This window comes from Ursus maritimus, unplaced genomic scaffold, assembly GCF_017311325.1.
Source record: "Ursus maritimus isolate PB19 unplaced genomic scaffold, ASM1731132v1 scaffold_26, whole genome shotgun sequence".
NCBI classification, from domain to species: domain Eukaryota; kingdom Metazoa; phylum Chordata; class Mammalia; order Carnivora; family Ursidae; genus Ursus; species Ursus maritimus.
In genome coordinates this window covers 2766446-2782405 of record NW_024425119.1, presented here as the reverse complement: position 1 = coordinate 2782405, position 15960 = coordinate 2766446, and the positions used below count along the sequence as shown (strand labels likewise).

Sequence of the window (15960 nt, the reverse complement as noted above, 5' to 3'; positions counted from 1 at the left end):
CTTTTTCACTTGCACATTGGCTAGTTGTATATCTTCCTTTTCAAAGTCTGTAAGTCTTTTATTTTTAAAGCATTAGCATGTTTGTTTTTATTTGTGTTACAGGATTTGTTTATATATTCAGGATATAAGTCCTTTCACCGTTACTATTTCTCCCAGTATGTGGCTTACCAATTTATTTTTATAATAATCACTGATAAAAGTTTTGATACAATTTTAATTTTGATTAAGTCCAATGTGTCAGTTTTTAATTTTATCAAGTGTGCTTTCTAACACAGGTGTCTAAATATATTTTACTTAGAAGTATTCAGTCAGATGAAGTGATGGTGAAAGATTTTGTGGACATAGGCCTAAGTATTTGAATTGCAAATATGATGCAGTAAGTAAACTTTCTGCAAATATGGGTGCAGGAATTAAATATTTGTTTGAAAATAATGGTAACAAATGTATTTATTGGGGTTTATATGATAGAATTGGTGAGAGTCAGGAAAGCAAATTTATTTTCTCATTATATACCCCATGAAGATTCCATCTGGTGTTCTTTGCTCTTAACAGTGCTGCTAAATCATGAAACAATCTTTTATACTGTCTGTTTACTACCTAAATTCATTTGTTTCTTCATTAATTTTTCAAAAAATTTTCATTAACTTTTAAAGATTTCTTTTCTCTATTCTATTTTATTCCATTTTTACAGAACCATGTGCAAGAGTCTTAGTCATACCTTATTTGATGATTGCCATGGAGAATATTAAAGGATTGTGTACAATAAATATTTATATCTCAGTTACTTTCCAGAAAGATTTATGGTTTTATCTATAAAAGCTTTGTATATTTCTGTTGTTGCTCATTTTTTTGTCCCCAGGTGCCTTTTTGTTTTTATCAAGCTTTTCTTTCTCTCTATTAATTATACTTTTGAAAGATTTGTTTCTATGTAGAGTAATGTGGTTAAATGTTTACCTGTTGATCTTACATTTACCAGATTGCTGAACTCTTAATGATACAGATGTCTTGTCTGTAATTTTTTTCTGAGTTTTCATCATTTATCCTGTATAATGACTTTTTCTTCTTTTCTGATTCTTACACCATAATTTCTGAGTACACTTGTTCTTAGTATTTCTGTAGTAGACTACAGCAGTCTGTCAGTTGCCTAGTGTAGTCACTTTCATTCTGATTTGCTTAATAATGAGATTTGATTTTTATAAGAAAGCACATGTAATAAAAATTTAAGTATTGAAATAAGTTGTGAATAATCTTGGTTGGTTTATTCTGGTTTATGGTTGTTCTTTGTGTATGTTTTATATTGTTTTCTCCAGAGAGAATTAATTATATAAATAATTTCATTGGGCTTCATATCGATTTAAAATTTGTTTGGTGATAGTGTATGTGAAAGCGTCTAAAGCAATAGCACTGTACATGAATGCTTTTCTTTAAGACTGTAAGGTCATGATCTCTTTGTACTCTCAGTATCAGTCTTCCTTGCTTCTTCTCTTTCTCTGGAGAAGGTGGGGGAGGGATAAAGAAATTCTGTAGTTTCTGATAAGCTGTGGGCACAAAGTGACTTCAGTGTTAACATAGCTCTGTGGGACACAGACATCAGCCCCTATCAGCTTTATGTTGTTTGCTGCAGCTGAATGTCAGCAGGGACTCCCTTCAGATCGCTAAGCTTCTTGCTTCCTCTGTGTATTCATTCAGCAAAACCTACTCCCCAAAACAGCAGTGCCAAGATTAGCTGTTATCACTTTCATAACAATGGATATCACCTAACTCTGTTGTTTATTTTTCTTTCTTTTTCATTCACATACCAGTATTTCAGGGACTAAGTTTGGGGATTTTGTTAACCTCATTTACCTTTGTTGTAGGTGTTTGCAACTTTTGGGTTGTAGAGAATGAAGAAAGAAGTGAATTTGATATTTAAGTGTTGCTGGAATGAACAGTATTTTTTTTGTAGCTTGTAGTTCTGCCATTGCAATTGTTACCGCTGAGTGTTCTCAAGTTAAACATTTATGGAAGTGGTTGTTAAAGGATCCCTTTGCTGGTCCATTTTACTTTAAAGGCGGTGGGGTTTTTTAGTTTTTTTTTTTTTGTTATTTGGTTGTTATTTATAATGAAAAGAATCTCTTCAACCCCGACATTGCTTAGGATGATATTTTTACTATTTTAATTTCTGGTTTGGGGTACTGCCCTTTCTATACTTCCTCTACCAATTTCTTCTTCCCTTTTTCTGTCTTTCTGTTTGGCAAGTCAGAACAGGCTTTCTAGAGGACATAATGCCTGAGCTAAGAATAAAAGGACAACTAGGATTTAACTGGGAGTGAGAGAGGGAAAGGGCAAAGACCGCGTAAGTAGAGGTGAAGGGGTAAATAATAAATAGTATGGCAATTTGGGTAACTAAAAGTAATTTGGAATTTCTAGGACTTGTACTAAAAGCGTTTTATTGTTACTTGAATTGTTGATTATCTCTATGAGTCCATAAAATATAAAATGTACAATTGACCCTTGAGGGATGTGGGGGTTAGGGGCACCATTCCCTGCACAGTTGAAAATCTGCATGTAACTTTTGACTCCTGCCGAAACTATTAATAGCCTACTATTGATTAGAAGCCTTACTGATAACATAGTCAATGACACATATTTTGTATGTTATATGTATTACATACTGTATTCTTACAATAAAGCAAGCTAGACAAAAGAAAATGTTATTAAAAATATCATGAGGAAGAGGCACCTGGGTGGCTTATTCGATTAAGTGTCTGCCTTCAGCCCAGGTCCTGGGATCGAGCCCCGCATCAGGCTCCCCGCTCAGCTTCTCTTTCTCCCTCTGCTGCCCCCCCACCCCGCTTGTGCTCTGTCTTTGTCAAATAAATAAATAAAATCTTAGGAAAAAAAAAAAAAGAAAATCATGAGGAAGAGAAAATACATTTACAGTTATAGTACCGTACTGTTTATTGAAAAAAATCCATATGTAAGTGGACCCATGCTGTTCAAACCCATGTTGTTCATTCGAGGGTCAGCTGTATTTTGACCTTAGGACTTCCCCATTTTGATAGCATTTTCATTTATTCTTTAACTTCCATTCTGGGTTGTACTAGCATAAAGATAGATGTTCTTACATTTTCTGGATTCAGTAGCAGAGAGTAGCTGCTAGGATTCTAGTATAATTGCTTGTTCATTTTCTTGACTGTCTTTTTTTAGAGGAGAATCAGCTCAAAGTAGAGGATGAGAATGTTGAATAATTTTAATTTATCCATTTGAATTCTGTGTGGTTGTTTCTTGCATTGTAGTGTGTCTCTTGCTGATGTTTAGATTAGTTTGAGAACTTGGTTTTGGTTTAATATTTGCTGCACAGAAAATAAATCCTCGTCATCAACTGAAAGAATAGTAAACTGATGATTAGAAGAAGTGAATTACCTTATAGGCTTTTCCACTGTCTCAGTCTCTGAGATTCAGACTCATTAAATTACTCACCAAGTAAACTCACCTTCTAAAATGATAGAAATTAGAATACTTTCTTTTCATATTAAAGATTCATGAGTCTAGCTGATAGTGGTCTCTAATAGGTTCCAAACTTCATTTGAATATATTGCATGTAGAATAAGTGCTTTACATGTATGTGTCCCATTTCTCTCTTGAATATTGTTCTTAATTTACAATTTGTGATAGGGTATACTGCTTGTGGGTGAGTGTATCTGTGTAACTATTGTGTTCTATCAATTTTTAAGCTTTAGTTTTGGACGAGAACTCTATGTGCTTTGTATAGTACTAAAAAATACTTCTCTTTGCTTTGGATCAAACATGAATAAATGCAGGGATGCCTGGCAGGCTCAGTCAGTGAAGCATGTGACTCTTGATCTTGGGGGTTGTGGGTTCGAATGTCACATTGGGTGTAGATATTTCTTTAAAAAAAATACAACATGAATAAATCCAGAGAATATAGTTAACGTTTTTTGTTAGGATTGTGTTTTGTATTTTGGATAGTTTGTTTTTAAGATAGAATTTTTTTGTGTTAGTTGGTAAAGAACTAATTGTTAGAGAAGATGAATAAATCATTGTGTTATAGGGGAAAGATACAGTTTTACAGGGACTTGGTTTGCATGACTATCTACTGGCTGTTTATTTTCAAAATAATTTCTCAAAATTTGTTTTGGTCAATCTTTAATCAAAAATTTATTGAGTACTTACTATACCAACCAGTGTGCTGTGCCCCAGAGTAAAGAGATGACAGCCCCAAGTCCTAGAAAGTTTTTATTGAAGACACAGACAAAGAAATACATTTTAGATTAGTCTGGTAAGTGCTGTTGTTTTAGGGATATAGTAACGTGGCAGTACAGATCAGAATATCAAATAGCCTGAGGGAGCTGTAAACTTGACTCACGTGACTTCAGTAAGAATTATTATAAGCTCTTGTTCATTTTACGTGAATAAAGTTACATAATGTACGCATTTATATGTTTCAGAAAAAATTGTTCTTACTTAACATAATATGGTGCAATACTTACTGGTACTTTTTTTTAGCAGGTCATCTTGACAAATAGTGCATTGAGTTCTCCGTGATGTATTGTTTGTAATGATGACCATTTTCTTGTATCCATAATATGGTAGTCCCCTCTGCATTGCTTTGCTTTCTGTGGTTTCAGTTACTGGTGGTCACTTGTGATCTGGAAGCAGACCTCATTTTCCCTTCTGATTTACTGTTAGAAAGTCACTAATAGCCTAACACTACTTCACAATGCCTGCGTCATTCACCTTACTTAAGTTTGTCACGTAGGCATTTTATCACCCTATATCATCATCTTATATATCATCTTATATCATCATCTTATATATCATCTTATATCATCATCTTATATATCATCTTATATCATCATCTTATATATCATCTTATATCATCATCAGGAGGTTGAGTACAGTACAATGAGATATTTTGAGAGAGAGAGACCACATTCACATAAATATTACTACAGCATATTGTTATAATTGTTCTATTTTATTTTAGCTTTTTTTTTGTTAATCTCTTACTATGCCTAATTTAGGAATTAAATTTTTATCATAGGTATGTATGTATTGGAAAAAACATAAGATATATAGGATTTGGTACTATCCATAGTTTTAGGCATCCACTGGTGGTTTGGAACATATTCCAGTGGAAAAGTGGGGGGGTAATGTATTCTTTTTTTTCCTCCTAACTAAAAATAGCTCCAGAGACTACAAAGTTCTGTCATTTTAGAAATGAGGATAAACTGGATCAAAGTGTTATGTTGTTCCAAGAAATTAATGATTATATTTGGGAAGTTCTGCCTCACAGGAGCTTCTGGTATTTATCTAAAATATATTGTATGAAGGGTTGTTGTGATCTTTTGTCACTTTTGCAGATAGATGTATTATTTTTCTAATAAAAGTCATAGCCCCTGTCAGAGATTTAAGATTTTTCATTACTGTTGTTCACAGTATCCTACCATTTCATTGAGATACAGCTTGGTGTACTAATAGCAAAATCCTTGGAGGAAATTTTAAGCCGTTACTTTTCCAGTCTTTCCAGATCAACCGAATGTCAGAGTGAAAAGTGGTAGACTAGTAAGTGTTGGTATAACATTTGGAATGTGAGAAGAGTGAGATGTTTGGAGAGTGTCATGAGCAGAATTCCCAAATAGAAATTCTCTTAATGTCTTGCAACTGAGATCTTTCCACTAAATTCAATCTATCTGTTTTTGGTTGATCATTGTAAATGTCTGTGAGATGTGCAAGTTTGCTCATTTTATCATCTGTATGAATATGCTAGAGAAGGAGTAGCCTGGCTTCTAGCCTCCTGCTTCTTTCTTCTCCCAAGGGAATTGACAAGATTTTTTTTAAAAGTGAAGCTAGCTTGAATGTAGCCTAAAGTAGAGATGTTGATTCCTATTTCAGTGGAGAAGATTGCTATGTAGCTTTCTAGGCTACCAGACCATCATTTTATTTCTATTCCATAGTACGATGGGTGCAAGCAGAGCTGAATAAGTAGATACATTAGTAGCTGTAATTTATTTTTTCACCAAAATGACAATTGCCATACTAGATTTAATCATAAATGCTAAAGTATATGTGAGACTATTAGCTATAGTCAGCATCTGGTTCTCCTGACTTGAATGGTGATGAATGTCCAAAAAAGAATATCATTGTTGAGTTTAACTTCGGTTATTTCCCTTTGGGATAAATTCACTCAGACTTTATCTGGGTTTTTTGACTTCCAGAGGTGAAGAAGGAAAGTAGAATTGATCATAGATTTTAGAGAATTATTAGCATTTTGACACATCTTTTTATTAAAGGTTTTGAACTCTAACAACTGTTAAGAATCTTTACAGGGTGATGCTGACAGTTAAATGTATTTAAAAAGTCCTATTCCTGAATTAAAATATCTGATACTTTTATAAATTTATTCTTGGTATGAAAAAAGCAGTGCTTTTCAAAAGTTTGAAGATTACCAGAATTGAAAATTCACTACTTGCTAAGCATAATAGCAAAACCAGAAACCATGAAAGAAACAGTTGGTATGTTTGTACTAAAAAAAAAAAAATTCTCTATAATAGTCACCATAAACTTTGTTAAAAGAAAAATGACAGGCTTGGAAATATATTTGTAACATACACAGCAGGCAAAGGTTATTTAATCCACTTAGGAAAATAACCAAATGGCAAAGAACAAGAGCAGATGAGTCACAAAGGAAGGAATACAAGGTGCCAGTAGATATGTGGATAGATATTCAGCCATGCTTGTAATTGAAGAAATGCCAGTAAAAGAAAGAAGATACCCAGAGTTTTCAAATGTGTGGGAAATGGCCACTCCCAGATATGGTTTGATATAAATTTAAATGTGTACAGACCCTTTTAGAGATAATTTTAATATATATCAAAATTATAATTGCATATCCTCTAATTCCACCTTTGAGAATTTATCCCTAGGAAAAATTTGGATACATGTACAAAGATAGACATAGGAAGGTGCCTGTTGTAATAGTGAAAACTGAGAACCAACCTAAATATTTATCAGTAGTCATGAATAATTTAATATCCATACATTGGAATTTTATGGCAGGCATCAGTTTTTCCTCATTTTCTTTATTGTTGTAAATTTAACATTGTTGTAAATTGTTAAATTTACAAATTTATTTTTGTAAAATTTTGTAAATTTTGTAAATTTTGTAAATTGTTGTAAATTTCTTTATTGTTGTAAATGTAAATCTTACATTTACCATCTTTTTTTTTTTTAAGATTTTATTTATTTATTTGACAGAAAACACAAGCAAGGGTAGCAGCAGGCAGAGGGAGAGGGAGAAGCAGGCTCCTGCTGAGCAGGGACCCCGTTGTAGGGCTCGATCCCAGGACCCTGAGATCATGACTTGAGCCGAAGGCAGACGCCTAACCAACTGAGCCACCCAGGCGCCCCTTACATTTACCATCTTAACTGTTTTTCAAGTGTGCAGTTCAGTGGCATAAAGTACATTATGTTGTGCAGACATTACCACCATCTATCTCTAGAACTTGATCTCCATACCTGTTCAATGATTCCCCATCCCTCCTCAGTCCCCACTTTTTCCAAGACCTGGCAGCCACTCTTCTACTTTCTGCATCTATAAATTTGACTACTCTAGATACCTCTTGTAAGTGGAGTCATATAATACATGTCTTTTGTGACTGATTTATTAGCATAATATCAAGTTTCATCCATTTTGTAGCATGTGTCAGAATTTCATTCTTTGTTAAGTTTAAAATATAGGTATTTTCTTTTAATTTAATTTTTGAGTGGGTAGTACATCTGTTTAATTCAGATTCAAGAGGAAAGTTGGGAGGAGCGAAGATGGGAAGCAATTGCTAATTGGCATGGGATTTCTCTAAGGGGTGATGGAAGTGTTCTAGAATTAGTAGTGTTTGATGTACAACTTTTAATATGCTAAAGAGCACTGATTGTACACTTAAAACAGATGAACTTTATGGTATGTGAATTGTATTTCAGTAAAGCTATTACTAAAAAAAATTCAATGTCAGTTGTACTTCAGGTAAAAAAAATTTCAAGAGGAATATAATAAATTTCTAGTAAAGTATTCTTACAAGTTGTCCCTCAACTATTCTAGTTTTACTTTTTTTTTTTTTTTTTTAATGAGAGAGAGAGAGAGAGAGAGAGATAGGGAAGGGTAGAGGGAGAGGGAGAGAGAGAATCCCAAGCAGGCTCCATGCTCAGCACAGAGCCCGTTACAGGGGTTGATCTCCTGACCCTGACTGAGATCATGACTCGAGCCGAAATCAGGGGTTGGATGCCCAACCGAGTCACCCAGGCACCCTCTAGTTTTACTGTTTTAAAAAATTATTTATGTGACTTTCCAGAAATATTTTTATTTCTTATGAATATTTGATTTATAGTAAATATTACTCCCTTTTAACAAAAGTGGTAATAAATTGAACACAGTGTTCTGCACCCAGGTAGATATCTCTGAAGTCTGTTTCTCTTAGTTTTAGGTAAAAAGAGTTTTTTTTTTTTTAATTACAAACGGATTACATGGTTAAATAGTATAGAAAACTATGAAAAAAATGTAAAAACTGTCCACACCCAGAGATAGTCATTGGTGATTGTTTCTAGATCCTTTTAGACTTTTCTCTCCATGTATATATGCTCTTTTAAAAAATTAGAATTGAGATCATCCAATACTTGGTATTGTGTAGTCAGCTTTTTTATACTTAAAATGATACATTGTGATCATAATTTTTAATCAGTAAATATAATCCACATTGTTATTTTTTTACGGGTGCATAGTATTAAATTGGGCATTTTTCATTTACTGTAGCTCATCACCTATTAATATCTATTTAGGTTGTTTCTAATTGTGTTACTATTACAAACAAGAATGAGTATCTTTGTACATACACCTTTGTACCCTTGCCAGATTGTTTCTTTGAGATATTTACTACACTGCTATTTTGTAGTCTGCCCAAATTTTTCAACAATATATGTTTTTAAAATATAAACTACAAAGATTTCCACGATATTATTAACTCTATGAAAAGATGGTGCAGGTATTTAAATCCTTATTTATTTTTAAATATGAGAACTCTGAAATGCAGAAAGTGGCATTGTGTCCAAAATTGCATAGCAGTTACTGTGAGAGCTGGTGCTAAAATCCATGTCTTCTGATTGTGGGTTCATGTCCTTTCCACTGTGGCATACTGCTAGTCCTTAAATACCTTCAATAGAAGGAGTGATTTTGTTGTTGCTTCTTCATTTCTAAAAATATGATTCTTGTGACATACTTTTAGATTCTTTGTATAATAGCTGCAGTTTATCCATTCAGATTAAAGGTTCATATACCTTCATTAGGGGTACAGGCTAAAGATACGCTCTCTCATGTTGTAGTTTATCTGCATTAACATCTTCATTTAATTACTCACCTATATTGTTATCTTTCCCTGTATGAAAAGCTCTCATAGTCTGTTTTTCCCCCCCTTTTTTGAAAGCTTCAAGTTGTGTTTTTTTCTCTGGGTAGTACTAGTTTCAGTAGGCTGGGAGAACAGCTTTGATTTCAGTGAAATCTCCATTTACTGTGTGATCTTGGGCAAGTTACTTAAATTTCTGTAAGACTAGTATCATCATCCATAAAATCAAAATAATAGCACATGTGTCATGAAGATTAAGTGAATTAACACATAAAAAGTGCTTGGCACAATTTGGCACAAGTTAGTTGATACTACTCATTAAATGTTAGTTATTAAATATGTGAATTTAAATCCTTAAAAGTCATTTTGTATTTTGATATCCTTTATATTTTTTGGTAAAACTTTTTTTTAAATTAATTTATTTATATGAGAGAGAGTGTGCGTGAGCCATGGGGGGAGGGGCAAAGGGAGAGAGGATGAGAGAGAGAATCTCAAGCAGACTCCCTGCTGAGCAGGGAGCCCAGTATAGAGCTTGATCTCATAACCCGGAGATCATGACCTGAGCCGAAACCAAGAGTTGGACACTCAACTGACTGCGCCATTCTTCAGGCACCCGTTTTGGTGAAACTTTGTATGATGTGTTTGTATTTCTGTAGATTTCCCCTTTTTCCTCCCCCCCCTTTAGTTCTATGTAATACCTTCTATTGATTTTGAACAATATTTTTATTTTGTCATGGCTCATGCAAAGTTAGGAGCTGTTGTACTTACCTTGTTTCCTGTTGGGAATAAACAGAAGTTAAATAACTGAGATTTTATAGATTATCTCAATCATTTTTTTAAGACAATGTAAAACAGAATAAAGCGAATCCTAATTTATTGAATTCAGTGTTCTGAGAGCTGTGGTAGCTACTTTCTGACTTCCTCAATCTGCTTTTTTTTTTTTTTTCCTACTTGAGGAGAAAACCTGATTTGGGGTTTTCTTTTTTGTCTTGGTTCTAGCACATGCAAATGACAATCCAAGCTCTCCAGGATGAATTGCGGATCCAAAGGGACCTGAACCAGCTGTTTCAGCAAGATAGTAACAGTAGGACTGGTGAACCCTGTGTGGCAGAGCTGACGGAGGAGAACTTTCAGAGGCTACATGCTGAGCATGAGCGGCAGGCCAAAGAGCTGTTCCTTCTTCGAAAGACTTTGGAGGAAATGGAGCTGCGTATTGAGACTCAGAAGCAAACCTTAAATGCTCGGGATGAATCCATCAAGAAACTTTTGGAGATGTTGCAGAGCAAAGGACTTTCTGCTAAGGCTACTGAAGAAGACCATGAGAGAACAAGACGACTGGCAGAGGCAGAGATGCATGTCCACCACCTAGAAAGCCTTTTGGAGCAGAAGGAAAAAGAGAACAGTATGTTGAGAGAGGTGAGTGATGCTTTTTCCGTTGTTTAGACTTGCTGATGGTCTTTTTTCCTCTGATTAGTCAGCATCTTGGCTTAGATAAATTTATATGTTCTACCGAGTTAGTGGAAGGGAATTTCTTCTTTGGTGTTTAAGTGCTTCACTGATTTCTATTCTGATTTGCTCTCTTGCATGAGATGGCATTGACTGGTTTGTGTACTGGCTTGATAACTTTCTGTGTCTTTTTCCCCCCTCTCCATTTCGTTTCTGTAGACTCATTTTGTTGCTAGAGGGGCACAGAATTTTCTTTGTTACTCATCTCTTAATTTGTTCTTAGAGACACACGCAACAAAACAAGAATCAGTGTACCTATTATTTAATTTTAGAATATTACTAAAAGAAAGTAAGTGGTTACCTCTGTTTAGGTGTGCTTATGTAATCCTTGGCAGTAGTAATGGATGTTTGCCCCGTGGTTTCCATGGAAACTTGCCTTGCTATAAAAGATATGTAATAAAAATCATTTGCTACCATGGAGGCACAGTGAGAAAGAATGACATAGAGGCACACTGCAGTTATTTTTTATAGAGGAAACTCACACTTTAGCTGACCACTGTGACTGTTGGTAATTTTTCACTTCTCTAGGTAAGGATTCATTTTAAGAAAGTATAAATGAAAAATGAATTAAAAAAAGTTGACAAATAATTCTCTATATGTGGTCAAGACTTCAGCCATTTAGATGGGGAGAAATATCTCAGAATTGTATTAGTGCCAGTCTGAATGAAATATGAGGAAAGAAATTTAAAAAAATGGAATATTCCCCAAGCAGAAAGATAGAAACTTTAAAAGAATACTTCTAAATTTGAAGTTCTGTAACTTCTTCTTTTATAAAAATTCTGAAATACTTATTTACAGTGAAGTTATTTTACTTTTGATAAAGGGGAAATTCAGTGTTTTTTAAATACATGATTTTATTATACAATCAGTTCATTGAATGTTATTGTAATAAGATTAGGAAATAGGTTAGCAAAAAATTAAAACTCCAGGTATCATTACCTACTGCTAACTGTTACATATATATTTCCAGTCATTAGTCATTTTTATTATGTATACGTTGTTTCTATTTCTTTCTCTTAAGAAGATAGAATACTAGGGGCGCCGGGTGGCTCAGTCGGTTGAGCATATGACTCTTGATTTTGGCTCAGGTCATGATCTCAGGGTTGTGTGATCCAGGGATCGAGCCCCGTGTCCTCGGGCTCTGCACTCAGTGGGGAGTCTGTTTGGGATTCTCTCTCTCTACTCCTTCCTCCCTGTGCTCTCTCTCCCTCAAGTAAACAAATACATCTTAAAAAAAAAAAAAAAAAGAAAGAATACTATCATTTAGTATTGTCTAGTATCACTTTCTGCGATGATGGAAATGTTCTGTATCTGCTCTGTTCATTATGGTAGCCACTAGTTACATGTGCCTACGGAGCCCTTGAAATGTGGCTAGTGTGACTGAGGAACTGAATTTTAAATTCTTTTAAATATAATTAATCCAGAATTAAATTTGGTTGATCAAATTTAAAGTGTCGACATGCAGCTAGCGGCTATTGTATTAGTGCAGGTATGCATAATGCAATGTCACCTGCTTTTCTTAATAATTTGTTTTGACCACCTTTCTTTTGTCAGGTTAATGTAGAGACTTGTAATTTCTGATGAATTTATAAAGTTCCATTTACATTTATTTGAATACCCTTTACTGTTGAAAATTTTATTTTCATATTAATTTTTCAGTATTATAAAACTGTGCTGCACTGAATATCCTTAACCATATATCTCTGTACATTGATTTTTGTGTTTAGGACAGATTCCTAGAAATGAATTTGCTCAAAGTGCGTGTACATTTTTAAAACCGAATAATCCTGTCTTCCAGGGTGATTGGACTAGTTTATCTTCCCAGCAGCATATAATGTGTTCTTATGATTAATCTGCAGCTATGTACATGTTATGCTCTTCAAATTACCAGACGGTAGTATCTTAGAAAATCGTTAATCAACTGCTATGTCAAGGAACATCCTGAGTTTGTTTCAGTTTACTTTTAATTTACTTTATGGCCTGGCCATAGAACACTGTTAGAGAAGTTGTGATAATCTTACACACCATGCAACAGGAAATCCGTTCCAGCATGAATTTTGAATGTTATGTTTTCAATGCTTCTGTTCTGAATATTTCTACCTATGCCCACTTATTTAAAAAATTTTTAAATTGAAGTAGAGTTGACATACTATGTTATGTTAATTTGAAATGTACAATATAGTGATTTGACAAGTTTATACATAATGCGCTATGCTTACCGCAATATTAGCTACCATTTGTCACCACACGATGCTATTACAATACCATCGATTATATTTCCTCTGCTGTACCTTTTATCCTTGTCACTTATTCATTCCATGACTGGAAGCCTGTACCTCCCCCTCCCCTTTACCCATTTTGCCCATCCCCCCCAACCCATCTCCCCTGTTGGCAACCATTAGTTTGTTCTCTATATTTATAGGAGTGTTTTGGCTTTTTGTTTTTTCATTTATTTTGTTTTTTAGATTCCACAAATAAGTAAAATCATATGATATTTGTCTTTGTCTCACTTATTTCACTTAGCGTGATACCCTCTAGGTCCATCCATGTTGTCATAAGTGGCAAGATCTCATTCTTTTTTATTACGTCTATTTAATTTTGAGTTTGGGAGTTAATAAGTGATGAATAGTTAAGGATTGTGAAAAGCCACATTGTTATTCTGGCAGAGAACAATCAGAAAGATGGTGAATTTGAAAAACTGGTAGAAAAAAACATGAATTTAAGACTGATTTTCAAATAACAAGCTCTACAAATATCAAGTCCCATTTATGTACATAATGTGGAAAGAAATATAGGCCCTAGGGGCGCCTGGGTGGCACAGCGGTTAAGCGCCTGCCTTCGGCTCAGGGCGTGATCCCGGCGTTATGGGATCGAGCCCCACATCAGGCTCTTCAGCTATGAGCCTGCTTCTTCCTCTCCTGTTCCCCCTGCTTGTGTTCCCTCTCTCGCTGGCTGTCTCTATCTCTGCCAAATAAATAAATAAAATCTTAAAAAAAAAAAAAAAAAAGAAATAAAGGCCTTGTCAATCATACCAATACACAATTCCTGTTGCCATTAGTAACATAATATCATTTTTTTGGGTCATACAAATTAAAATTATTTAAGAGCAAGTGGAAATGATTGCTTCAGAAACAAATGTTCTTTTTTTTAAAGGTTTATTATTTTAGAGAGAGGGAGAGAGGGAGAGAGCGAGAGAGCATGAGTGGGTGGGGGCAGAGGGAGAGAAGCAAACTCCTTAAGTGGGGTTTTATCTCACAACCCTGAGATTGTGACCTGAGTGAAATCAAGAGTCAGATGCTTAACTGCGTGAGCCACCCAGGTGCCCCTGGGACCAAATGTCCAAAAAAAAAAAAAAAAAAAAAAAGTTTAGAATTCTTGTTCTCTTTTCTGTTTCTCTTATTTACCTTTCAAGACTTAAACCAAATTTCAGTTCTTCTGCGAAGTTTTCCTTGTGCAGCTTTATACACATATGTAGATGAATCAATCATAGTATATTTATATTTACATGTGTGTTTGTTCATCATTCACTTAAGTTTTTACATCAAAGATGCATTTTTAAAAAAGATTTTATTTTTTTTTTGAGAGTGAGACTGCGAGCTGGGGGGGGGGGGGGGGGTAGAAGAGCAGAAGGATAAAGAGAAATTTAAGCAGGCTTCATGACCAACACGGAGTCTGACACAGGGCTCAGTCTCATGACCTTGAGATCATGACCTGAGCTGAAACCAAGAGTTGGTCACCTGCCCAACTAAGCCACCCAGGCACCCCCCTGAAGATTGTATTTTTCAGTAATCTCTACAGCCAATTTAGGGCTTGAACCCACAACCCTGAGATCAAGAATCCCATGCTCCTTTTACTGAGCCAGCCAGGTGCCCCCAAAGATACATTTTTTTTTAAAGTTTACTTTAAAGATTTATTTATTTACTTGAGAGAGTTGGGGGGAGGGGCAGAGGGAGGGGAAGATAATCCTCAAGCCGACTTCCTGCTGAGCGGGAAGCCTAACCTGGAGCTCCATCTCAGGACCCTGAGATCATGACCTGAGCTGAAATCAAGAGACGGATACTTAACTGACTGAGCCACCCAGGTGCCCCACCAAAGATACGTGTTTTAAAAAAATCTGTATTTTGCTAGTGTCTAACAAATACACAGTGGGTCTTCAAGAAATGTTAGATGAATACGTTGAAATGCAGGCAAAATTTAAACCTGGAACTTGTAGAAAGGATAGTGTTTTGAGTTTTTTTTCCCTGGTGGGACCACTGGGTACTAAAACCTGATGAAGGTTTGAAAACAAGTTAAACCCCAAAGCTAGTTTTGCTTATGAGTTCAGTTATACATATTATAAATAAAATATTAGCAGATAGAATCAGCATTATGATAAAATGATGGTACTCTGATCAAAAGGAGTTTATTCCAGGAATGCCAGAATGGCTCAATATGTCATACATAGTTACAATTTGTATTAGGTAAAAGGAAAAGAGAACCTTGTGGTATTTGATAGTTGTCTCAAAGATATTAGGTAAAATGTTACAGACATTTTCATTGAAAAATGAAACAAAATGAATAAAAATAAGAATTGAATGTTACTTTTATGGTAAGATTTAAATAAATAATAACATAATAAATGTATATTATAAACATATTTCAAACGTATAGCCAGCATCAAGCTTACTGAGACATACTAGAAATGCCCATTGAAGTTAGAAAGAGGTCAAAGATGGTTGTGTTCATCAGTATTTAACATTATTTTGGAAGTGTTAGGTGGTACAATTAGATAAGGAAATGGAATACATAATATCTGTAACGGTAATGGAAAGGATACGCTAAATTTTCATTACAGTGTAGATGGGAACATTAATATAAAGATGTCACTTTACCCCAAATCTGTAAATTTAATGTAATCGTAATGGGAATGATTTGAAACATGCCTTAATGATGTTGTGGTTTATTTGCAAGAAGAATAGTGCAGGAACACTTGCTTAAATAGATCATGATGCACGTATTTTAAACACAGTGTTATTAAAATGTGTGGTACTGGCACAGCAATAGATAGCTAGATCATGAAACA

At 34.7% G+C, this 15960-nt stretch overlaps 1 protein-coding gene across 5 annotated transcripts in view; it reads left to right on the top strand.

The window, feature by feature from the left end:
* Nucleotides 1-15960, top strand: part of ERC1 (ELKS/RAB6-interacting/CAST family member 1) — a 555538-nt gene that overhangs the window by 87686 nt on the left and 451892 nt on the right. For 4 of the 5 annotated variants that reach the window (XM_040642009.1, XM_040642008.1, XM_040642006.1 and 1 more), the window contains exon 3: nt 10392-10808. In XM_040642009.1, coding sequence (XP_040497943.1) covers nt 10392-10808 — 417 coding nt within the window. Of the gene's footprint in view, nt 1-1787; nt 2336-10391; nt 10809-15960 lie in introns of those variants that run through there. The other variant, XM_040642010.1, reaches the window with a different exon arrangement.